The sequence below is a fragment of the Delphinapterus leucas genome, chromosome 17 (assembly GCF_059928025.1).
Source record: "Delphinapterus leucas isolate spDelLeu-1000000601 "Yukka" chromosome 17, BTC_Dleu_Yukka2, whole genome shotgun sequence".
Taxonomy (NCBI): Eukaryota; Metazoa; Chordata; class Mammalia; order Artiodactyla; family Monodontidae; genus Delphinapterus; species Delphinapterus leucas.
The window spans coordinates 36,796,700-36,821,704 of NC_143145.1; the positions used below are offsets into that span (position 1 = coordinate 36,796,700).

At 39.9% G+C, this 25,005-nt stretch overlaps 1 protein-coding gene across 2 annotated transcripts; it reads left to right on the top strand.

Annotated features, from left to right (window-relative positions):
- The first annotated feature begins 1,422 nt into the window (after positions 1-1,422).
- Positions 1,423-18,976, top strand: PABPC1 (poly(A) binding protein cytoplasmic 1). 2 transcript variants are annotated; one of them, XM_022584680.3, is made up of 15 exons: positions 1,423-2,149; positions 5,295-5,488; positions 5,694-5,809; positions 8,261-8,400; positions 9,855-9,949; positions 10,286-10,423; positions 10,631-10,726; positions 14,136-14,408; positions 14,639-14,729; positions 15,341-15,451; positions 15,535-15,689; positions 16,262-16,346; positions 16,888-17,018; positions 17,608-17,701; positions 18,534-18,976. In XM_022584680.3, the coding sequence occupies exons 1-14, from the start codon at positions 1,957-1,959 to the stop codon at positions 17,698-17,700; spliced, it is 1,911 nt and encodes a 636-aa protein (XP_022440388.1). In that variant the 5' UTR covers positions 1,423-1,956; the 3' UTR covers position 17,701; positions 18,534-18,976. The 2 variants fall into 2 exon arrangements, with proteins under 2 accessions (XP_022440388.1, XP_089754979.1); XM_089898853.1 differs by having other exon boundaries at positions 8,261-8,391.
- Positions 18,977-25,005: the final 6,029 nt, after the last annotated feature.

The window sequence follows — 25,005 nt, forward strand, 5'->3', positions numbered from 1 at the left end:
CAATCATTTAACTTGAGACCATTCCCTTAACAGTAAAATAAAATTATTACTACTTGCTCCACCTCCCACACAAGATTGCTGTAGGGAACAAATGATAGGATGTTTATGCAAGTGCTTTAAAAACTGTAACGTACATTACTACGTTAAAGTGGGATTTGTATGCTGACTTAATGTCATTCCTATTAACTGGTATTTTTACTATTGATTCATTACAGCTACCATTCCTATTAAAGACCCCAACTAACCACAAAATTGTTTTAAACATTTTTAATACCGCATTTAGACTATGCTAATTTTGCCTGGTTGCAGGTCTGTGGTGCCATGTATGTCTGTGACAGACTCATACTTTAAAGAAAAACATTTATTTTTCTGGAGTCCTGTTTTCTACCTCAAAGAAATTTCTGGCAGAAACAGCACGAGTCAGATTCCAACCTATTACCTTAAGTGAACAGCGATCACGATACTTTAAAAAGGGAAGCGGACAAAGACCCCAAGATAGTTTCCCCCAATTAAAATCACTTTGACCAACGACAGCACCCAGTGGGGAGACCGGGGAGAGTCTAGGGCTCGGAACCGAGAGGACCGGTAGTACGAGGGCCCCTCCTCCCCCCCTTCCTCTATTGGAAGCACCGCGGGGCGGCGACCAGGGTCCAGCGCCAGGACGGTTGGGGGTCCCCGAGCGGGCGGCCAGGATCCGCGGCCAGTTGGGGTCAGCGAGCGCCGCGGCCGTTGGGGACTCCAGCTCCCAGCAGGCACCGCTTCTGCGGCCGAGGCGTGTGGCGGCGCTGCCCGCTGGGACTCGTAGTGCGGTCCGGTAGGAGAACTGGGGAGTCAGTCCTGGCTCCTTTCACCCACGTTTCGGAAACTGGGCCTGGAAGGGATCATGCCGGTCCACTCGTGCCCAGCGTCCCTCAGGGGCGGGTGCGAATGGAGCAGGCCTGACTGCCGCGCGGAGGCCCGGGTGGCCATGCACGTGGGGGGTGGTTAGAGACGAGAAACCCGAAAGCCCCGCGCCCCGCGCCCCGCCCACCGCCTAGGTGACGGTTTAACGCTTCTCCCGGGTGGAGGTGGGGCGGGATGTGTGGGAGGAGGGGCCGTCCCCCCCGACTCCTCGGAGACCAGCCTGCGAGCCGGCCCTCCCTTCCCCCACGGGCCCTACACCGCGTGGGCCCCGCCCCCCGGCCGCGGCGCGTGCGCATAAGCCCCGCCCCAGCCCCAGCCCCACCCCCACCCCCGCAGCGGCCGCCGCCGCCACCTCTCCCTTCCTCTTTGCTCTTTCCTCCTCCTGTTTTCTTTTCCCTCCTCCCCCTCGCCTCCTTTTCTCCTCCTCCTCCGGCGCTGACGCTCGCGTAGGGCCCTGGCGTCAGACGCGCGGGGGCAGGGTGAGTGCGGCGCGGGGTATAAGTAGAGGGTGCAGGAGGCGGTGCTTCCCCTTCTCCCCGGCGGTTAGTGCTGAGAGTGCGGAGTGTGTGCTCCGGCCTCGGAACACACATTTATTATTAAAAAAATCCAAAAAAATCTTAAAAAATCTTTTAAAAAACCAAAAAAAAATTTACAAAAAATCCGCGTCTCCCCCGCCGGAGACTTTTATTTTTTTTTTCTTCCTGTTTTATAAAATAACCCGGTGAAGCAACGAGACCGACCCGCCCGCCCGCGGCCCCGCAGCAGCTCCAAGGAGGAACCAAGAGACCGAGGCCTTCCCGCTGCCCGGACCCGACACCGCCACCCTCGCTCCCCAGCCGGCAGCCGGCAGCCGGCAGCCAGCAGCCAGCAGCCAGCGGCAGCGGATCGACTCCGTTCTGCGGCTGTTGAGTAGTTTTCGATTCCGGTTGATTTTTGTCCCTCTGCGCTTGCCCCCGCTCCCCTCCCCCCGGCTCCGGCCCGCGACCCCAGCACTCGCTCTTCTCCTCTCACGGAAAGGTCGCGGCCTGTGGCCCTGCGGGCAGCCGTGCCGAGATGAACCCCAGCGCCCCCAGCTACCCCATGGCCTCGCTCTACGTGGGGGACCTACACCCCGACGTGACCGAGGCGATGCTCTATGAGAAGTTCAGCCCGGCCGGGCCCATCCTCTCCATCCGGGTCTGCAGGGACATGATCACCCGCCGCTCCTTGGGCTACGCGTATGTGAACTTCCAGCAGCCGGCAGACGGTGAGAGCCGGGCCCGACGGCGGGCGGGCGGCCATGAGGCTCAGGCGGCGGCGGCGGGCTGGTTAGGCCGGCGGCCCGGGGGGAGGGGGCAGGAGGGCATGTCACCAGCCCTCCCCGGGGCCAGCGGGGCGAGGCTTGGGCGCCAGTACCCCGGTTCCCCGTGCCCGCAGGGACCCGCGCTGCCGGCAGCCGCACGCCCCTCGTACGCCGGGCCACTTCCTCCTTTGCGACCATTTTCTCGGCCTCAGCCGCTCTCAAAGTTTAGGGTGATGACGCGCCGGGAGGGTGGGTGAGAATGGGTTCTAACACGACGCTCCCGCCAGTAGCTGCGGGATTCTGGGGTGTTGAGTGCCGAGCCCCCTTTTCCGGTAATAGGTGGAGGCGCTCCCACCACCCGAGGCTCTTGCCGGCGCCCCAGGACGCCCCAGGAAGTGCATTTCGTTGCTCGAAAAATACCACGTGTTGAACCCTGTAACCTCACAGGCCCGAGGCCTGTTCCGGCTACTGGCCCAATCGCCTGGGGGAGCCACGGGGACTTAGAATAAAGTTAATAGGGTGGTCTGGTGGTGGTATCAGGCTTCTGATTCCGTGCTTAATAACTTGTCAGTGACTGATGGCTCTGGAAGTATAAACTACCAATGAGACGTGCATTGGGGTTTTTCCTCTAGTTCAGACATTTCTCACTCTTAACAGCAGGTTAGGAGGGAGGGGATGTGGAAGAGAACCCTTTTGGAGGCCATCATTTTCTCAGGCTATTTAGGTAGTTGTGATTTTTTTAATCGAGTTAGTTTCGTAGTACTGGTAATTTATTCGGAATATTTTTTTCCCTCTGAAATAGTTTCTATGGTTTTGAGGGATTTTACTTAAAAATGCCGTCACCAATTTTGACTGGAAAATGTTACTTGTGAGTGTCGTGTGGACTGGACTATTATACTTATGTGGCATTCTAATGGTGGTTTCCTTTTTTTTAAAGTAGTCCAGAATATCCATACATCATGGGGAATGATTGAGCACTAGAGTCAGCTTGAAATTTATGGGGAAAAAGATGCAGCTCACCTTGTATTTTTAAAGTAAAGTTAAACAGTTTGCAAAAAGTCCAGAATTTGGCAAACAGGTATGTGACCTGATAACTTGCCAGGATTTTTCTTTATATCTGGATGAATTGACTTGCAGAAGTCATTCTCACTTGATTTTATGGTCCACTTTTGCCCTTTTTTCCCCTGGCTACTTGAATATATGTCAAGTGTTACAAAATATAAGGAATTTATTTTTATTTTTGTAGGAAAGGCCTTAAAGGTGGAATTGAAACTTTATTTCATTAACAGATCTGGAGTTATTTAGTGATCAGCTTTTCACTAGGTAAAGTTACTGCTGAGATTTTTGGGTAGGCAGGCTATTGAGTGACAGCAAGCCCGACGTTGTAAAACTGCACTGCAGGTTTTCTGCCCTTTTGCTCTGTAGGCAGTAGCTCCAAATGTCACTCCATAACGGTTCTTCCCAACTCTGGGCAAGATTTATCGCTGAATGAAAGATCAGGGGAGATAATTTTGGGGCAGGTAATCACAAACTGAAGAGTTGTTAGAGAAAACTTGGACAAATTCTAGAGAGCATGAAATGTAAACTTCTGAAAGTGGCTGTTATTCTTTCTAAATTTAACAATTTTAAATCCGAAAAAAACAATTTTTAAAATTTCTTGGGGTTAGAAAAGTTGAACTTCAGGTTACCGTGGTTACAGAACACTCACTGTGTATTACCCATCTATTGCAGTAGACCAGTATTGTAACTACTCAAAAGAGGGTAGCATTTTTCCATCTTCCATTTATTTCATTTCTATATATACAAATTATTGTCTTTCCAAATATTATTTTCAGTGGTTTCCGTTTATTTATCCCCCTTATTTATTGCTACATTGATGTATTTGTAGAATAGCTTCTGAAAGTGACCAGTTTCCAATTTAACAGGAAGAGGTGACTCATTCAAAAGAAGCTCAAGCAAAGTCAGCTAAAAAACGAGGGGAGCTGAGTAGGCGTGGTCGATTGATAAATGAGCTGACAGTTGTTTGTCACTATCTTCTAGAAACTAAAACTTTCATTTATAGAAAGAAGTGGCTGGAAAATTTGTCCTCTCACTAATTTTACAGTTAACACTAGCATGGCATTTGTGAAAATTGGTGTTTCAGGACTTCAAATGAACTGTGTGTTCCCACTCTTTAGGGACTAGTCTTTTCTACTTAAGAATGTATTTTTCCATTTAGAGTCTAAACTTCTGTATAAGTGTTTCTTTAATGGTACGGGTGCACATAATTTGATCCTTCATAGATGTAATCATAGGGTAGATTTTGAAATTTTCTAGCACTATTCAGAAATAATTGGTTAATGATCAGTTATTAAGTAAATGAATGACCTAAGATAAAGTTGGTTTTATATGTAAATAAAGCATTAAAAGTGAATTGTGACTAGCATAGACCTGGTATTTCAAAAGTTTTGTGTTACATAGCTGAGTACGTCCAACTTCACTTTAGTTTTGAAAGCCTGATTCAAGTCTTTCTGAATGGATAAAGCCTTTTTTTTTTTTTAAAACATGGCCATAGGAATTGTGCCATGAATCACTGAAATCCCCCCAATAAGTCAGGAATTTTTTTAGAAAATGGACTAATTTTTGTACAGTACTGACAGTGATAAGCAAGAAACAATTTTGACAAGTAATAGAGAAGTTAAAATGCTTTAAAATCCATAAACTGTTCTGCTTGTGGATAATCTACAATTGCTTACTGTCCTTTATATTGCTTTTAAGCAGATTGTGAAGGGGAATCTCGGTTTTACAGTTGACTAGGAACAAAAAGGTGCTTTTAAATTTCATGGCAATTAAAGGAAGAGGTTGTTGCAGAAATAAGTTAGTTCTTAACGATACGTCATCCATTAACAAATTAACGTGGGAAATTTGGGGTTTTTTGATATTTGTCTTCTCTTTTTGCGTTGTACAGTTTAAATCTAGACTGGTATGAGGTAAGATCCAGCCATCTTGAAGTTTGAAGAGGTAGAGGGACCATGTGCTCTTACTGTTCCCTCCACAATAGTTTATATAATTTTAAGTGGGCTATAAAAGTTTTGAAATAATATTTATTTTGAAAATGTCCTTCCTGCAGCGGAGCGTGCTTTGGACACCATGAATTTTGATGTTATAAAGGGCAAGCCAGTACGCATTATGTGGTCTCAGCGTGATCCATCACTTCGCAAAAGTGGAGTGGGCAACATATTCATTAAAAATTTGGACAAATCCATTGATAATAAAGCACTGTATGATACATTTTCTGCTTTTGGTAACATCCTTTCATGTAAGGTAAGCAAAAATGTGACAGGTAAACATACTTACAGTGTTTTAGTTACTTGTAGTTTATTCCTTAAGATAGCAACCATGCTCTCGGTTAATGGATATCTTTATTTCCCAAATGCCCAGGTTAGGTAGCTGACAAGTTATCTCTGAGTACTGGAAAAATGCTAAATCAATAGCAAGTAATGAAAAATTATTACATGTTTTTCCCTAGGTGGTTTGTGATGAAAATGGTTCCAAGGGTTATGGATTTGTGCATTTTGAGACACAAGAAGCAGCTGAAAGAGCTATTGAAAAAATGAATGGGATGCTTCTAAATGATCGCAAAGTGTAAGTATAAATATTTAGTTAATCATTCTTCAAATGCTTTTAATAGTTCAATTCATGCATTTTACAAGTAATATATTTGTGCTCTTAGAAGAGGTACAGCTAAAGTGAAAATTAATAAACCACATCTTGGTAGATTTTATAATTGTCTTTTCTCCACATTCAGTGTAACATACAAGTAACAGTGAATTAATACAGCTGGTCAGCATTCAAACAGAAAAGAAACAGCAGAAGATAGGTATGCTGGAATATAAAGCTTTTTCAAAAATAAGTGCATATTAGTTGAAAAACTAGAAATCCAGGCAGAAACTTAAGCATAATTCCCAAGGTAGTAATTAGCCCCTTTTACATTCAAAGCTGAAGCTAAAATAACTTGCCTGTATTTACATGCTGGTATGACATAAACTGCGATACAAACCCAGTGGTCTAAATTCAGAGCCCAGGGTGACTCTCTGCTTGGCTTTACTCCCACAGTTTATTGATGGAGTTTAAAGATTGTCATAATTGTTGTTTCAACACCTTTTGGCTCCCTTCCCCAATTAAAGATAAATCGTAATTAAACCAGAAGTCTTCATGATTAATCTTTTCTGAAATAAACTTGTTCTTAAAAGTTGCAAACTTTTAAAATAATGACACTGATAAGACCTCTATAAGAGTTTCTGGTACAAGTTGTAAAAATACAGATTTTGTGAGCCTAAAGACATTACAAATCTCAATTTTATCTTCAGTGCCAGTGGATTTTGCTTAATTAGGCAAATTCAGCTGTGAGGTCACATTGTAAGTGAGCTGTGAGCTCATGTAAACTGCAGTGATGGCACGCAAATTGGGTTTGGTTCTCACAGGTCAACTGCATCACTCTTAAGGTGTGGTTCTCATAAATCTGCATCAAGTGGGATGGTCAGTCCGTACATGGAGGAGTCATGCACATGGTGTTACCTGTTTGAGTTCCATCAATTACATGATTAAGGAAAGACTTTGTAGTATGCAAAGAACCCCATACAAGTCTAAGAAAACCAGCAACTCCTCAATGGGAACAATGTTTACAAAGGCTAATTCTTAAAAATAATACATCTTTAAATGAGAAAAATGTTCAGCATCATTAGTATTCAGAGATGAAGCTATCTTTTGCCTGTCAGCAGTGCTTTAGGGGAAAAAAAGGAATGGCTACCACTGGTGGAGGTTTAGATTAAACAAAGAACTTGATTTATTGCTGTTTTTTGAGTATAAAATGATATAACCCTTTTTGGAAAGCAGTTTGTAGGTATAAACTTAAGATCATTTATATACCTTTCAAGCTGCCATGATTTCTGCAACTCCATCCTAAGAACAAATAACAAAGTTTCATAACGTTGCGGCATTATTTACAAAAGAAAGTTTTGTTGTCCACAATGGAATATCATGTTCCCACTGAGAACATTTATAAAACTAATTGCATGGATCCAGAAGCAGCACCATATGGGTGGGGGGAGGTGTGGGGTGCGGCTAAAGGAATAAAATGTAGGTGTCTCCTATGGAAAGGAATTGTGCTGGACTAACGTTCTTAAGCGCAAAGAACAAAAAGGCCTACAAAAAGTCAGTCATAATTTGGGTGGGATTATGGGCGATGGTTTTTTTTTTTTAAGAAGATGTTGGGGGTAGGAGTTTATTTATTTATTTATTTTTGCTGTGTTGGGTCTTTGTTTCTGTGGGAAGGCTTTCTCTAGGTGTGGCAGGCGGGGGCCACTCTTCATCGTGGTGCGCGGGCCTCTTAGTATCACGGCCTCTCTTGTTGTGGAGCACAACCTCCAGAAGCGCAGGCTCAGTAGTTGTGGCTCACGGACCTAGTTGCTCCGCGGGATGTGGGATCCTCCCAGACCAGGGCTCGAACCTGTGTCCCCTGCATTGGCAGGCAGACTCTCAACCACTGCACCACCAGGGAAGCCCCTGGGTGATGGTTTTTTGATGTATATTATATTGTTTAATGACACATGTAATACTTTTAGGGAAAACCTCAATTTTTAAAACACATTTTGTTGACAATGCTGCAAAGAAATTTGTTCCAGGCTGTTGTATGTTAGAGTACAGAATTCGGTAGCTTAAATTTATATTTTAGGAGATTGCAAACGAAGTGCAAGAGCCATGTTGAAACAGCAACGATAAAAGCTTTTCTGTTTTTTCACTGGCGTGGTGCAGGCATACTCCACTAGTCTGTATTGCTGGACGTAATCTTCTTAACCCTAGGTTAGCTAGAAGGAAGGGAGAGGAGTGTGTATTAAGAAAAATGTTCTTTTTCGTGATTATAGTTAAGAGGCTTGTTCTCACATTTCACTTAAGGCCCTATTTCTGTTTTATAGTTTGCTTTTTATTAGAGATTCTGAAATTATCAGCAACTATTACAGAGTCAACCATCAGGCTTAATTAACCTGAACTTCATAAAATAGAACCTAATTTTGTAGTTCTTATCTATTTTATTAGATTTGTTGGACGATTTAAGTCTCGTAAGGAACGAGAAGCAGAACTCGGAGCTAGGGCAAAAGAGTTCACCAATGTTTACATCAAGAATTTTGGAGAAGACATGGATGATGAGCGCCTTAAGGATCTCTTTGGCAAGTTTGGTAATGTGTCTGAATTAAATTTTTATACTCAGTTCTGAGTAATTGTTCAGTGTTAGTTTTGGCTAATACTTTATACTAAAAAAGTAAATGGGACTTCACATATTTTAAAACATTGTAGTTACTTGGATTAAGCCACTGATAGTCCATTATACTTAGCATATAAATAGAATTCTATCCAATTTAAAGGTTAATAGCATTGTATTAGCACCGTAAGGTGTGACTGTGTAATTGGAACAGATCTTAAAAGCTTTTGCTATGTTAAGAAATTGTGCTGGATTTATGCACTAACAGATCCCATCTCATCAGAGGCATTGCATGAGACACAGCCAACTTAGGTTGGAGTGTAGTCTTTAATTATGGGACGGGAAAGCTGGCCAGCTTTGGGATATTTGGCCAGTCTCAGCATCATGTTTGAGCAATTTAAAATAATGACTTTTAAAGACAAAGATCCAGATTTTCCCATGAAGTGTGTAACCGGTCTCACTTTAGATAGTTGTGTAGCTGATCAGAAAATGAACTTTAAATTGTACCCTTGCAGGTGATTTACTTGCCCCTTACCTTTGCTTTCCTTTTTGTTTAACTTAAATAGGTGTCCCTTTTTAAAAGCATCTGATTTTCCCATGAAGTGTGTAACCGGTCTCACTTTAGATAGTTGTGTAGCTGATCAGAAAATGAACTTTAAATTGTACCCTTGCAGGTGATTTACTTGCCCCTTACCTTTGCTTTCCTTTTTGTTTAACTTAAATAGGTGTCCCTTTTTAAAAGCATCTCAAATCATAAAGAATGAGGACATCTAATACTTTACTATTGCCAAGCTGGCATGCCACATTGAACCCTCTAAACAGTTGATATGTGCCCATACATCTTGCAGATTCTCTGTAATCAGATGTGATGTGTAATCTTTTTTCCCCACCTACCTGAGATAATACTTAGCACTTCTGTTAAGTCTGTTTTATTTGAGGGAGTGGTGGGGGAATATGTGTCTTCAGAAACATGCCACCTCCTCCAGGTGCTTCTGCTATGTCAAAGGTCAAACCCCGTGTTTCCTCTACTCCTTGTTGAAAATCAAGTGGGCCAAGGCTTAAAAATTCTTAAAGAAAAACAAATTGTTTTAAAATAATGCATCTGTTTTGTACTGATGCTAAGAATAAAACTTCATCATCATTTACAGTTGTCTAAAACATATCTCCTTAAATGGAAGGAGGAGTGTTTCAGGGAATAGAGTATTAACTTAGCTTCTTAGTAGAAATAAAGGGTCTTTAAGAGAATATTTAGTGCCCATGGTGGGAGAGAAGAGGGTGGTTATAGGAGGAATAAATTTCTGGAGGCTTGGAGTTTTTTTTAATCCCCATTTTTATATTTTTTTCATGGCTTTGTTTGTGTATTGAAACTTGAAATGTATAAACTAAATGTTGTATGGAATATCTTTGAATCATTAAAAAAATTTTTTTTAGGACCTGCCTTAAGTGTGAAAGTAATGACTGATGAGAGTGGAAAATCCAAAGGTTTTGGATTTGTAAGCTTTGAAAGGCATGAAGATGCACAGAAAGTAAGACTTAAAATATACTAACCAAAGGCAGTGTGGGTTTTTCTGTATTTTATAGTAAGATGTGGGGGTATGAAGTTGAGTTGCTCTTGCATTGAAATACACATACGTACCAACGGCTAGTCTACGTGTTCATCTCCACATATATTGTTTTGAATTACTTGCATTTTATGTATTTTGAGGGTATAAATTGAAAACCTCTGTTGTCTTAAAACCTCAAAGTTTAGTTTTTATGGTGGGTACATCTTTAGCTTTTATAATCTAACAAATTTTCTTTATTGTTAAAAAATGAATTTATATATTGCAAGTTAGTAATTAAAATTTTGTGGTCTTTGTAAGGCTGTGGATGAGATGAACGGAAAGGAGCTCAATGGAAAACAAATTTACGTTGGTCGAGCCCAGAAAAAAGTGGAAAGACAGACGGAACTTAAGCGCAAATTTGAACAGATGAAGCAAGATAGGATCACCAGATACCAGGTTCATTATTTAACTGAACGAGCAAAAATAAGACAGGGATGAGGAAACCTATTTTATGTTCATTTCAGTTACTGACAGGTAACTGGAGGGTTTGAGAGGGGAAAAGGAGAGGAAATATGGGATAAGATAATAGGAAGTATGCTTAAGTACCACTATGGTTTTCTTTTTCCTTTTTCTAAATTTTTTTAAATTTTATTTTTATTTTAGGGTGTTAACCTTTATGTGAAAAATCTCGATGATGGTATTGATGATGAACGTCTCCGGAAAGAGTTTTCTCCGTTCGGTACAATCACTAGTGCAAAGGTAAAGCATATGATGCACTTTTTTTTTTCCTTTTTTTCTTTTTTTTTGCGGTGCGCGGGCCTCTCACTGTTGTGGCCTCTCCCGTTGCGGAGCGCAGGCTCAGCGGCCATGGCTCACGGGCCCAGCCACTCCGCGGCACGTGGGATCTTCCTGGACCGGGGCACGAACCCGCGTCCCCTGCATCGGCAGGTGGACTCTCAACCACTGCGCTACCAGGGAAGCCCAATGCACTTTTTTTTTAAGATTTGGGAAAAATCCATGCCCATGGATATATGTATATAAATTTTATATTTCATATGGAGTGTTTTTCTTTATAAATGAATGGTCAAATAGTTTTTGCTTTTCTCTAAAAAATCAGCCTTTCAGTTTTCAGAAAATCATATCTTTGCTTCATTACTTCAAAAACTTACATTCAGGGCTTCCCTGGTGGCGCAGTGGTTGAGAGTCCGCCTGCCGATGCAGGGGACACGGGTTCGTGCCCCGGTCCGGGAAGATCCCACATTCCGCGGAGCGGCTGGGCCCGTGAGCCATGGCCGCTGAGCCTGCGCGTCCGGAGCCTGTGCTCCGCAGTGGGAGAGGCCACAGCAGTGAGAGGCCCGCGTACCGGGGGGAAAAAAAAAAAAACAACATATTCAGATTTGAAGTGGCTGGAAAGGCTGCATTTGATGACCATAGTGATTGATCATCACATGATAGGCACTGTTCTGTACTCTGTTAAACTAGTTATTTTACTGGTTAAAGAAAGCAATTTATTAGGGAACTGTAATTGTTACTATTTGAGCTAATCTATATTTGCTTACAGAATTCACTCTGGGGAGTCAAACTTTAAGCCCCCTAACAGTAAAGGTAGAGATCATGTTTGCTTTTACTTGAAATCAGAAATTAAGAAATACAACAGTAAGATTCTAGTTTAAATTCTGGAATTTTGATATAAGAACCTCTGCTTTAGGTGTTTTTTCTGGTGTCAATGGCCCAAGAATCCTTCTGTATTTAAAGTTCTGTATGTATGTACCTTGAGGGGTGGGAAGAGTATCTAAAACTTTAAACAGATTCTCAAAAGAGTAGAGGAAAAATTAAAACTGAGTGCTCTGGAGTGACCTCCTGGCTGATCTTTCTATTCTGCAACCCCATTGACCAAGGGAACTTCTACGATAGAATGTTAAGGAGCATAGTAGAGGAATACACATAAAAATGCAAGTGATGTAGTTGTCTTCTGTTTCATTCAGCCTGTGCTTTTGTAAAAGAACCCTGGAGTATGATAGACTCTATTCCTGAGTTTGTTTATTCTCAGTATGTTCCCTGAGAATCATTTAAATTGAATACTGTGCATCCCGTTGATTTTGAACGTATGAAGAAGCATGCATGTTTTACAAAAGAGGGCCTTTTCTAAGTCCTTTTCAAAAAGTCCTTTGTGGATCATATCGCCGTTGGCAAGGAGGTGAAAAGGTTTCGCAGGAATTCTGGGAGAGGAGGTCATTATGTTAATTTGATAATGCTTGCTGAAAAACAAATTGGTCAAGACAGAAGTGTAAAAAGGTGACCCCTCCATTTTTCATTTTCAGTCTTCAAAAGGAGTTTGGTTGGCCTTTCCAGATAATTTTCCATGCTTGTATACTTTTTGTATACATATAAACAGTTTTTATAAAACAGGATCATAGTATACCTATTCTGCAACTTGTGTTTTTACTTAACAGATCTAGGTACATATTTATTTCAGGCATTTGCTCATTTTTTGCTAAGGGCTGAATATTCATGGTACAGATGTACCATAACATTCTACTGTTCCTGTATTATTGGTCATTTGGTATGCTTTGCATGCTAACACTGTTAGACCCACCACTCTAATAAACATCTTTATACATATATTTTTGCACACACACCAGTACTTCTGGAGTTCAGGAATTGAAGTTTCTGGTTAGTGGGTGTGTGTATTTAAAATTCATACAACTGAATTATCCCAAAAAGGCTGAACAAATTAAATTACTACTAGTCTTGTCAATTTAGTAGAAAGTGGTATGCATCTTTTTAAATGAGATGTACTTTTTACGTGTTTACTTGTTTAGCCTATTCTTTGCATATTTTTATACTGCGTTGGTTATCTTTACTGATTTAGGGGAAATTTCATGTCAGCGCTTTGTTTTATGTTGCAAGTATTTTCTCTAAGTCTTCCACTTAGGACTTTGGGGGTCTTGTGTCATCTTAGTTGCCCTGTATTTTTGCACCTTATGTTCAGATACAGAATCTTATCTGGCAGTTTGATGTTTTTCAATGTGATGTGAGTAAGAGCTGTACGTTAATTCAGAATTATCCCTTTGTACCACGTACTAGATAGTCCAAAGTCCGTCTTTTCCCCACTGTTTTAAAATGTAAGCTTTAACATGAAGTTCCCATAATTGCATGGGTATGTTTCTGGACTCTTTTTTGAGGTATAATTGACATAAACATACTCAAGTATATAACATAATTGTTTGATATTTGTATATACTGCAAAGTGATCACAATAAGTCTAGTTAACATTCATTACAAAACATTTTTTTTCTTGTAATGGTAACTGTAAAGATCTACTCTCAGCAACTTTCAGATGTATAATACAGTATTATCTGTAGTCCCCATGCTGTACAATACGACCCCATGACTTGCTTTATACGTGAGAGTTTGTACTTTTTAGCTACCTTCACCCCCGTACCTCTCTGGCAACCACCAGTCTGTTCTCTGTATCCTTGAGCCCGGTTGTTTTGTTGTTTTGATTCTGCATTTATGTAAGATCGTTGGTCTCTGTTTGATCGCTGTTTTGCTTGTTCTGTGCCACCAGCATGCTGTTTAATATAGCTGTATAGCACGCTTACGTATATTGCAAGGCTACTGAGAAGTTCTTCGCATCTCCTCGTTGCTTGTTTAAAAGATTTTGAGTCATTGTGAGCTTCCTGAATATTGTTTATACCCTAATATTTATGGCCCTTATGGTCTTGAATGTGAAAGTTTAATTTTAAAATGTGGATACTATGATATTCAACTGCTTTTTCCTCCCCTCTAACGAGTAATGAAAGCATTTTGTCAGCTCGAATTGCTAGAATAGTCAAATTTTAATTGTGCATGTTTTTAGTGGTGCTAAAATTTAGTAGGCCTTGATTGTATTTAGAAATTAAACCTTAATATTGAAAATCTACAACTTTAACAAAGTTGCTATTGGACCTCCACCCCTTTACTTCTTTTGCTTGGCTGGGATAATGCATGCATGTAGTTTACGCTTAATATTTGGATATCAAGGGAAAAATTGTGGGAAAAAATGATGAAAGCATTGACAGGGTTTAGTTAAATGTGAGTCGGTGGCTGTAGTTGATAACTCTGCTTTTTGTGCCTCATCTACCATTGCATTAATCATGTGTTTTCTTCCATTTTCTTTTAATAGGTTATGATGGAGGGTGGTCGCAGCAAAGGGTTTGGATTTGTGTGTTTCTCCTCCCCAGAAGAAGCCACTAAAGCAGTTACAGAAATGAATGGTAGAATTGTGGCCACCAAGCCATTGTATGTAGCTTTAGCTCAGCGCAAAGAAGAGCGCCAGGCTCACCTCACTAACCAGTATATGCAGAGAATGGCAAGTGTAAGAGCTGTGCCCAACCCTGTAATCAACCCCTACCAGCCAGCACCTCCTTCAGGTTACTTCATGGCAGCTATCCCACAGGTAGGTTTTAGAAGAGAACAAAAAAACCTCATGAAGGTTTTCCTCTTCAGTCATCTTTAATGTTTTGTGCCCCACTAAAAAATAAATAAAGCCCTAAGATGAAGAGATGTTAATTATGATTGGATTTGAAAAATGCTTAGAGTGTGAGGACCTGCTAAATGTTTTGAGTGCATAACTAGTTGCATTATTTGCTTTTTTCTTTAGCTGATACATTTGCTTGCTTTCTACAGACTCAGAACCGTGCTGCATACTATCCTCCTAGCCAAATTGCTCAACTAAGACCAAGTCCTCGCTGGACTGCTCAGGGTGCCAGACCTCATCGTAAGCTTTTTTTTTTTTTAAGGTTGCAAAGTATTTGAACTAAAAACATAAATGAGGCGAATTAGCTGTTACATCCCAATGGTATATTAGCTCTTGCTTTTTATAGTTTATTATTATGGGTGTTCATTTTGGGGATCCTAGCATTTTGTTTTTAAAAAACATTGTAAAATGTTTCACCATTCCTTAAGACAGCAATATCTATGCCGTTTTGATTTTCCTTTATGACAAGTTTGGGAATGCATCCAACTCAATTTCATATTTGGTTAGGCAGTAGTTTTAAAAGATCTTGTTCCATGTATGAGGACCAGGGTCCAGGCATTTTCAGCCTTATCCTGTGGAATAGTGCTGTATTACAGGAACACTTAGAATCAGGTTCATGTATCATATTTAGATATTAATAAGTACTTGTCCTTGTATGAATGAAAACTTTTTATTTACTGATGCTCTGATATGATTAAGTCTGGAGAAATGGCATATAGGAGCCTAAGCTTTTAAAAATGGTTTATGTTTGGTCATCTATAGCCTTTTGTGCAAACCTCAGCTCTGAAAAAGCAGCATGAACACTTGGTGAGTTTCTCCCAGTTAATGTGTGTTCGTATCTTTAAACATAGCATTCCAAAATATGCCCGGTGCTATCCGCCCAGCCGCTCCTAGACCACCATTTAGTACTATGAGACCAGCTTCTTCACAGGTTCCGCGAGTCATGTCGACACAGCGTGTTGGTGAGTCTTAACCCTTCCTGTAAAAGTTGGTCTCCAATTTTAAATAGCAAGATAAATACGAAAATCTTTTTATTTTTTTTTAGCTAACACATCAACACAGACAATGGGTCCCCGTCCTGCAGCTGCTGCAGCTGCAGCTACTCCTGCTGTTCGCACCGTTCCACAGTATAAATACGCTGCGGGAGTTCGCAATCCTCAACAACATCTTAACGCACAGCCACAAGTTACCATGCAGCAGGTGTGGATTTAATGATTTCTTTATAAAGATGACAGTCCTTGATCTCAGCCAAAGACATTGAAGACAACTGTATGATATATGGGAGCTTAAGCTATGTAGAATATCTTGTTGAGGTGCCACTAATTGATAGTATGTAATTGATAGTATGTAAAAATGTCTTCTATGTGCTAGACTCTAGGAACTAGATAAGCATTCAGCAGTCCCTCATCCTGAATTACTTATGTGAGAGTTTTGTCTGGCATAGTTGTAAGAAAGGGTGAAATGAAGTTTAGTTTGTGAGATTTGGCTTACCTTTTTCTTTTTGACCCTAGGACCAAAATCATTGTTGATTTAGAAGTATGATTCCAAAGAATACTCCAGATAAAAAAGAAAATTCAACATCCCCTGTGCTTACAATACTTGAGCACTTAGGTGTTAGTATAGCTACCTTAAGCTCTATTTCCGAATCACTCAGCTTCTATTTATGTTTAGATTACAGTCTTTATCCAGTTAATTTCCAATGATGGCTGTATTTGTACTTGCCATTACTTCTGTACTTTTTAAACTTAGGAATTTTCCCGTTTTCTTTCTAGCCTGCTGTTCATGTACAAGGTCAGGAACCTTTGACTGCTTCCATGTTGGCATCTGCCCCTCCTCAAGAACAGAAGCAAATGTTGGGTAAGTACCTTTGTCCCACCTAGTCAGTTATAGAGACACTAGAAAATAGGAAGACATTTAGACCTCCTCTGTACCTAAAAATGACAGCTAGGGTGGCAGGATGTGCCTTGGCATGAATGGTTATGATGGCACAGTTTGTCTGCCTGGAAAAGCTATTAAAATGTTGCCTTTGGTGGACAGCATAATAGGGCATTGCTTGCCATGTACCCTGCCACATTTTTGGAAGAAGGAATTTGAACCAAATGAGTAAACCACTTTGATTTTGCCTGAGTACAGATTTAACATTTTAATAGTAAACATAGCTTCAGTTCATCTTTTTTTTTTTTTTGGCAAACTGACAGCTGCCAAGAAGTAATTGCCTTGTGGTAGATCTTAATCCGTTTTATAGCAATCTTCTCATGAAAGATACTGAAGTGGTGGATTATGGGTTAGCATTTATTTGCTGTGTACAAGAGATTCTTAAACCCCAGTTTTAATATGGTAGATGCCTTAAAAGTTTTTTGTTTTTTTGATTGGAGTGTTTGAATGTTTTTGTTCCTAGGTGAACGGCTCTTTCCTCTAATTCAAGCCATGCACCCTACTCTTGCTGGTAAAATCACTGGCATGTTGTTGGAGATTGATAATTCAGAACTTCTTCATATGCTTGAGTCTCCAGAGTCTCTCCGTTCTAAAGTAATTTAAATTTTATCATTTATCTAGTAGCTTCTTATAGTACATATTCCAGGATGTTTTGTAGGAACTTAATTTTTCTAGGACATTTATAAGTGCTTTATACAAGTCATGCACAGTTCTAAGAGTTTTATAAATATTAATTGAAAATCCTAATAATAACCTATGGTGCTCTTATCACCATTTTATACACGGGGAAACTGAAGCATAGAGAGGTCAAGTAATTTGCCCAGTGCTCACAAAGCAGCTAGTGAATGGCAGAGCTTGGTTTCAAATCCAGTCACTGTAACTCCAGCGTTCATGCTGTCTTAACTGTGCTGCATCTTTATTGGAGAAAGGGATGTTTGCTGATATTTCTCAACTTTGGGGGATTTTTGGTAGGGAGAGTTAAGAAGTGCAAGAGGTTCATAATTCTAGAACAGTGGTGGAATGGAACCCAAAAGATACGGATATAGTTGGAATGTTTTTCGATAACAGTTGTTTCCACTTTCACCTGAGGAAAGGAATTTGCCTTTGTTGGACATTTGTTTGTTGTCCATTTGAAATTATTGTCTAATTATTATTTTTCAGAACCAGTTTCTCTTTTTTTCAGGTTGATGAAGCTGTAGCTGTACTACAAGCCCACCAAGCAAAAGAGGCTGCCCAGAAAGCAGTTAACAGTGCCACTGGGGTTCCAACTGTTTAAAGTGAGCCTGCCCCCTATGTTTGTTTCTTATTTTATTTTAACAGTTTGAGCATATTTTGAAACATAGCAAAAACTCATTTTACCATTAATTCAAATGCATTGCAAATTTTTCGAAGAGAAGTAGAGATACAGAGGAATTAAAGGAAACTTTACCTGTTACCCTGGTATTGACTTGAATTTTTAAGATCAGAGCCCTTTCAAGCATTTTGTATAGTAATTTGTATTAAATGGCTGTAATAGGGGTTGGCCCTGTATAGCTATTCTTGGAGGTCTTTTCATAGCTTAATACATTTTCTTGGGTGGCAGCAATGACGGTTGCCTTTTGGCCTCTGCTGTTGCCTTTCGTTAGCCCCAGGAAATGGGCTGATGTAGCTGTGTAGCCAAAGCCAGGGATGGGCAAAGCTTTTCTGTAAAATAGGAAATAGTTGGGGCTTTGGGGGCCGTGGTACGTGTTGCAGCTACTCTGCTCCACCGTTAGTGTGAGAACAGCCACAGACAACATGTAAACCAGTGGGTATGGCTGTGGTCCAGTGGAGCTTTACAGAAGCAGCCTGTAAACAGGCTGAATTTGGCCAAGGGCTTTACATAAGTGTCAGTATTGGTCCTGTTATTTTTCTTGTTTTGTTAAAATATTTGACATATAACAGTGTGTAAATTTAAGGTGTGTAACATGTTAATTGGATACATTTATATATTGTAATATGACTGCCATTATAGCTATAGTTAGCACCTCTGTCACTTAGGTAAAGATCCTTTCTTTTTAGTGGTTGGAATCATTAAATTCTGTCTCATAAATTTGATGATTATAACCTTTTTTCCCCCCACATTTACAGATGATCAGGGACCATGAAAAGAAACTCGTGCTTCACCGAAGAAAAATACCTAAACATCGAAAAACTTAAATATTATGGAAAAAAAACATTGCAAAATATAAAATAAATAAAAAAAGGAAAGGAAACTTTGAACCTTATGTACCGAGCAAATGCCAGGTCTAGCAACATAATGCTAGTCCTAGATTACTTATTGATTTAAAAACAACAAAAAAAAAACAAAAAAATAGTAAAATATAAAAACAAATTGTTTTATAGACCCTGGGAAAAAGAATTTTCAGCAAAGTACAAAAATTTAAAGCATTCCTTTCTTTAATTTTGTAATTCTTTACTGTGGCATATCTCAGAATGTCACTTCTGTTTTAAATAACAGAATTGATAACTGAGCAAGGAAACGTAATTTGGATTATAAAATTCTTGCTTTAATAAAAATTCCTTAAACAGTGCACAGTGATGTTATGCTATTTTATTTCTCTTTGTAATTAACTGGCTTGGGTAAATAGGTGATAAGCTGGAATTGGTGTAAGAACCTCTTTCATGAGAAAGTACTTCAGAGGTTTCTTAGTTTTATGAAAAAGAGGCATAAGACAATGTCTGTAATGCAGTTATGAATTTAGATTTCCATGCGAGTTCTTGAATCGAGGCATATATTTTATTTGTTAAATGACCTAAACGTCTTTTTGAGATGATGCCAGTATATGACTGACTACGTTAAGGTTTCTAGGCTGGCAGATAACTAGCTTAAACTCTCATTTATGTGGTAGAAAACAGTAACAACTACTGTATTCGTTGGATAGGGTATAGATAACAGAAAAATTACACTGAAGACTAGACGTATTAAGTGTACAAAATTTAGGATTCGTTTTTTTAAGCCTTTTTAGAAGTCCTTTAATTTGATGATTGTGACTTACCTCAGTGTAATACCTTATCATCCAAAGTACTTGTGAATAATGAAGATACAGGGCTTCTACATCTAGAGAACAGATGTAGAAGATCAGGAATGGGACCCAGGATATATGCATTAAACCAGATATTTCTGGCCATTTCAATGCACTTTAGAGAATGGCCTAGTTTTAACTATTCCATTCTCTACATATTGCTGCCAGAGTTAGCTCTCTAAATTGCATGTCTGATTATCTCATCACCATGCTAGAATGATCTCAACTCTAAGCTCTCTCACCTTTGGGAGCAAATAAATAAATCCAAATAAAACCTTGGCTGTGACAATGGCAGCCCTCCCTCCCTGCATGTTGAAGCATTATGATGCTTCTGTACCTGGAATGCTTTTCACCTTGGCTTCATTTGGAACCGGATATACCCAAACCCCACCTCCTATCCCATGGCTTAAATCAGTGCACCTAGTAGGCATTACAGTGATGATTTTGTATTTTGCCTGGCCGTTGTCCTATTCTGACAGTTTGCTGAGATGAAAACAATCTTTGAGTCATCATGAAAGCGTTCCTCAGTGTTTAGGAAGGCAGAGGAATATATACTATGTTTCTCAAAATTTGACTACAAAATGGTTCAAGCCTGTAGGCTTTAAAGCAACTTCTAAGATATGCCTCAAGCTAAAGTTCTCACAGTTGGAAACCATTCCAAATCTAGAGTTACAGATAGGGTTTGCACAGACAGTAGTTTGCTTTATACATTGGATAGCTGGAATTCGGTATTTCTTGTGTGATAGAAAGATAACTCATTTCTATTTTTGAAATGTCTATTTTCTTAGAGGAGGCCACAAAGCTCAAGTAGTTGTCTATGATCTACTTGCAGGAATTGACATCAAAAAAAGTCTTCATTATTTGATGATTTGTATTTGCAAATTCACTAAAAGTTACTTGTAACCCCAAAAGTCTACTTGTGCAAACAATAGATTTCAGTCATTTGCAGACATGCACAGAGCATCAAATTTTGAGTCACCTGAAATGCACACGTTCCCAGCTGAGGTCAAAAAAGTCTGCCTTCTTGTTACAGCTCTCATAAACAAGTACCCTTTTCAGGGTCATTCGTGTGTGTGTGTGTGTGTGTGTGTGTGTGTGTGTGTGTGTGTGTGTGTGTGTGTGTGTGTGTGTGTGTGTGTGTGTGTGTGTGTGTGTGTGTGTGTGTGTGTGTGTGTGTGTGTTAAATGACACATAAAGCTATGTATCAGTTGATGAAAGTGTGACAGGCTCACAGGTATCTAACCCTGTTATTTCCCCTACGAGCAGTGATTCAATATTAACTAATTTCAGTGTTAGCAAGACTTCACAAAACAATCTCCACGATTAATGAGGACTAGTGTCTGATAAATGTATGGCTCATCATCGACAGAAGTTATTTTAAACCACCTAACTTCATGCAGGATTTGAGGTGAAGCAGAAGAAGGCAGCTGACACTATACCGTACGTAAGGCACATGTACGGCTGCTTCTTTTGGAAGGTCTGAGATAAACTAAATTGATTACGTTTTTCTGTGGGTAGTAGATATATAATGGCTATTTGGAAACTGCTTTTTTAGCCTAGAATCTCCTTTTCTCCAATTCATGTACAGTAAGGCTTGCATGGATAAAACAAGCTAACGTAATGTGACTTTACAGAATGCTACCTTTGATTATACTTACTTCTCTCCTATCAGACTAATGGATCACAAGTGAATGAGTGACGTTTTGGAGAGTACTTTGAAATTTTCTTACCCTTGATGTAAAACTATGGTCCCTATTCATTTGCAAAGAGTAAATGACTGAAGAGGAGGACCTGGATAGTTGTGCCTAATAAGTGCATTCTCCCTGTAAGACCAGTTCTCATGGAAACAAAATCAGAAGTTTGGTACAAGTTGGAAGAAAAGTGGGTAGAGCTGGCCACCTCTGACCAGCCGTGATGGTCTGACGCATGCAGCTTTGCTGGAGACCAGTGCTACACTGATGAGTTCTGGCCTCCCTTTTTCTAAGGCTTCACATTGACTCTCTTCTGTGAATATAACATATCTTCAATTAGACAATCTAGTTAAATTGAAGGGTTTTTTAGTTACTTTGATACATCTTGGATGTTGCTGTGTCTTCTCAGCCACCTGGTTGCAAGTACTATGTGTAAACGTGGCAGAATAAGAAGGTAACTATTTCAAATTTTTCATGTTACCTTATTTACCTTTTTATCTGTCCACAATTGCAAGTTTGTTTGTGTGGGGGAATTGTCTTATCTGCAAAGGCAGAAAAACATGCAGTTTATTTACTGACGTTACTGACATATTCCCCAGAAAACGTGAAACAGGTTATTCATTAGCCTAAACTAACATTCCCTCTGTAGAGAAAAAGCTCTTTACATTGGAAATCAAGAATCTCTTTTAGATCCACAAAATAAGTAATAAGTTGATAAGGTAAACACGAGCAGATGGATTTGTGATTGGTGATGGGGTTCTGTTTCTGTGTACCCCCAGCCCCAAGTAAAATGTGGTACTTGGAATATTTTGATTTTCAAATTGCTAAGTAAACATGCCAGACTGACATCCAAAAAGTTAATATTTCCCAAACTACTGAAGACATTTTGACCATTTTCTTGTAATAGCATAAAAAGTTATAGTGATGTAAAAAAATGACTCAGATACTAAATTGTATACTAAAAACATCCTTTCAATTTTTAAACTTGTTAAATCTCATTTTTTGTAAGTAATCATTTGCAAATGTTGGTGATTATTTACAATACCAATTATGATACAATGATAATTCGGTGGTACCATAATTATGGGCAGCAACAAAAATCGTGAAATAAGTGTCTGAGGAATGGAGATCATGTGCAGTAAGAGACGGGCGGTTATGGGTACCTCTGTAGAGCAGGGATTCTTAAGATGGGTGGGTCATTGTTTGAAAATCAGAATTACTTTAAACATTGAAAAGCTTGCTTTTGAATATTGAGCATGTGCTACATGTTCACTTATCAAGTGAACTCTTTACATGCACTATATCTAATTCTTATTACCATCCTGTAAGTTTGATTCAATCATATTCTCATTCTACAGATGAGGAAACTAAAGCTTCAAGAAGTTTTGTGACTTGCCCAGAGTCACATAGTAAGTTGTAGTGAAGCTAGGATTAGAATCCAGACCTACAGTTCATGCTCTCAGGTTCTCTGTAAACTGCCTATGAACTACGAAAAAGTAAAGTTCCATAACATCTCAGATGCTCGGGCTATCTTCAGCCTGGGCGTGGGAGATGGGATGATACAGGTATATCAAAGCACATGAGAGTAAGCCAAAACATAAAGGTGCTTTTTTGTTTTCACATTTTAGGGCAGTCAAAAAACGGAAAGAGTCATTATTTAGAAAGTTAAAAAAGAGGTCTTTGACCAAGCTGAGCCTAAAATTCTAAATCAGAATATTTTCCTTCTGAGCATGTTGGACTGCCTGGGAATAGCAGACATTTCCTTTATCAACCCTGTGATCATTTTTCTGAGCTTGTTCATATTCTCATTCTAGGTTTCCTTGGAATTGTAAATGGACTTAACCAAAACCTTTAAATTATCCTGAGTTTTTATAAAATTTGTGGAATAAACTTCTGACCCTGTATTGTACTTCTGTGCCAATTAGGAAGATGTCAACCTTTTCTCAACAGTTATTAGCAAATAGATAAAATGCCACTGGCTGCTGCTAAAGAAGAAATTTCCAACAAATTAGGTATGTTTATTTAAGTAACGTACTGCCAGTGAGTGGCAAAGCCAAATCTAGAACTCCAGGCTTTCTGACTCGAGTCTGTGCTATTAACTTTCATTTTGTTTTGGTTTAGTGTTTATTTCTCTTGCTAATCCTTTAAGGTGAAAAAACTGTGACAGGAATTCTTTGTATTTTCTTTACCAATTATTTTAATGGATAACAACTTGTAAAGACAGATTTTTTTTTTTTTTGGTCATCATTTAAACTTAGTTTTCACCTGGTCTCAGAGATCACTGAAGTGATGTCAGAATCATGGCAGTCTTAGTCATTCTTTTCTCTCTCCTTTTATAATAACAACTAACTAGACCTCCATAATAGAACAGAAGTGCCTCTGCACATTACACCAAGGGACACACCAGCCCACCTGTGCAAAAATAACAGGCCCGTAGTAACGGCTGTGGATCCATGGGGTTTGGTGAACCTGCCCTACCCACCACCACTTGCCATGATGGGGGAAAAAAGCCTGGAGAGTGCAAAACTGGGCAGATATTCACAGGTGAGAGAGAATTGGTGGAAGTCCAGCCTGCCTTGGGAGACTACAGCACACTGTCAGAACAGCATAGACACAGAGATGAGTTTGGATGCAGAGAAGAGGGAAGTACTCACACAGGCAGCTGCCTTCCCCAAGAGTGCACTGCAAGGGGCTGGGCTTTTGGTGGCAGCAGTGGCAACCTCTAAGGTAGAGGAAGTGGAAAGTGGGGACCTCGCCCATGGGGAAGGTAGAAGGTAGGTGGAGAGCAAAAGTGGTGAATGAATGCCTGACTACCACAGTTGAGCAGAGTGGCTTGAGAAACCCATCTCTGTCCAGCAGCACCAAGTTTTCTGAGAACAGACATCCATGACTGGAGAGGAAAGAGAAAGGTAAGGATATCAAAGGGCATTAAAGGAGCATTTCCTGGTGTCTGCTTCAGGACTTTAACAGAAAGTCCACCAACAAACCTCTGGGAGTATTCCACTCAAGGGTCCTCCCACCAGGCTGTGGGCACCACCATTGCCTCAAGTGCCAGACTCATCCCCACCCCACTGTACTGCCAAATCCTTGTGCACACTCCTGAATACATCCCAAGAGCTAGCTCCAGTAGACGCACAGGATGCCCAGATAACAGGTCAAGCTCGGTGAGCAAGGGAGAAAACCACAAACCTGAGCTTTAGAACCACAGTCTGAAATACAAAAGAAAGGATTCCAATAGCCAGCCTGTTGAACTGTAAGAACCAAAGAGGACATAAAACCTTAGTTAAGGTGACTGCTGCTTCAAATGTGAAAGGAGTTCGTACCTACAAACATGAATAATCAAAGTATGGTGTCACAAAAAGAAAAATAATTCTCCACCAACTGAACACAAGGCACGGTAGATTGCAATCTAACTGTTAAAGAATTCAAAATAGCTTTGATGAAGAAATTCACTGAGCTACAAGAATAAGATAATTCAATGAACTAGGGAATAAAATGAATGAATAGAAGGAGGGTTTTGTAAAATTAACTTTTATATTCGGGTATAGTTGATCTACAATGTTGTGTTAGTTTCAGATGTACAGCAAAGTAGTTCAGTTATGGAAGGAATTCTTTAACAAAGATTTAAATTATGAAAAAGAACCAAATTCTGGAGCTGAAGAATTAAATAAATAGATGAAGAATGCAATAGAGAGCATCAGTAACAGGACAGACCAGATGGAAAAGAGAAAAAGTGACTTGGAGAATAAGAATATAGAAATAATTCAGTTAGAAGAGGAAAGAAAACTAAGATCTAAAAAGAGTGAAAAAATCTTATGAGAGTTAATTGAATTCAATATGAAAGAC

What these genes read in the sequence shown, in the direction of transcription:
- PABPC1 (XM_022584680.3), top strand. Translation starts at nt 1,957, where the DNA reads ATGAACCCCAGCGCCCCCAGCTACCCCATGGCCTCGCTCTACGTGGGG. An exon ending in CTTCTAAATGATCGCAAAGT is followed by an intron (nt 5,810 to 8,260) that starts GTAAGTATAAAT and finishes CTATTTTATTAG; the next exon opens with ATTTGTTGGACGATTTAAGT. An exon ending in TCAGGGTGCCAGACCTCATC is followed by an intron (nt 14,730 to 15,340) that starts GTAAGCTTTTTT and finishes CTTTAAACATAG; the next exon opens with CATTCCAAAATATGCCCGGT.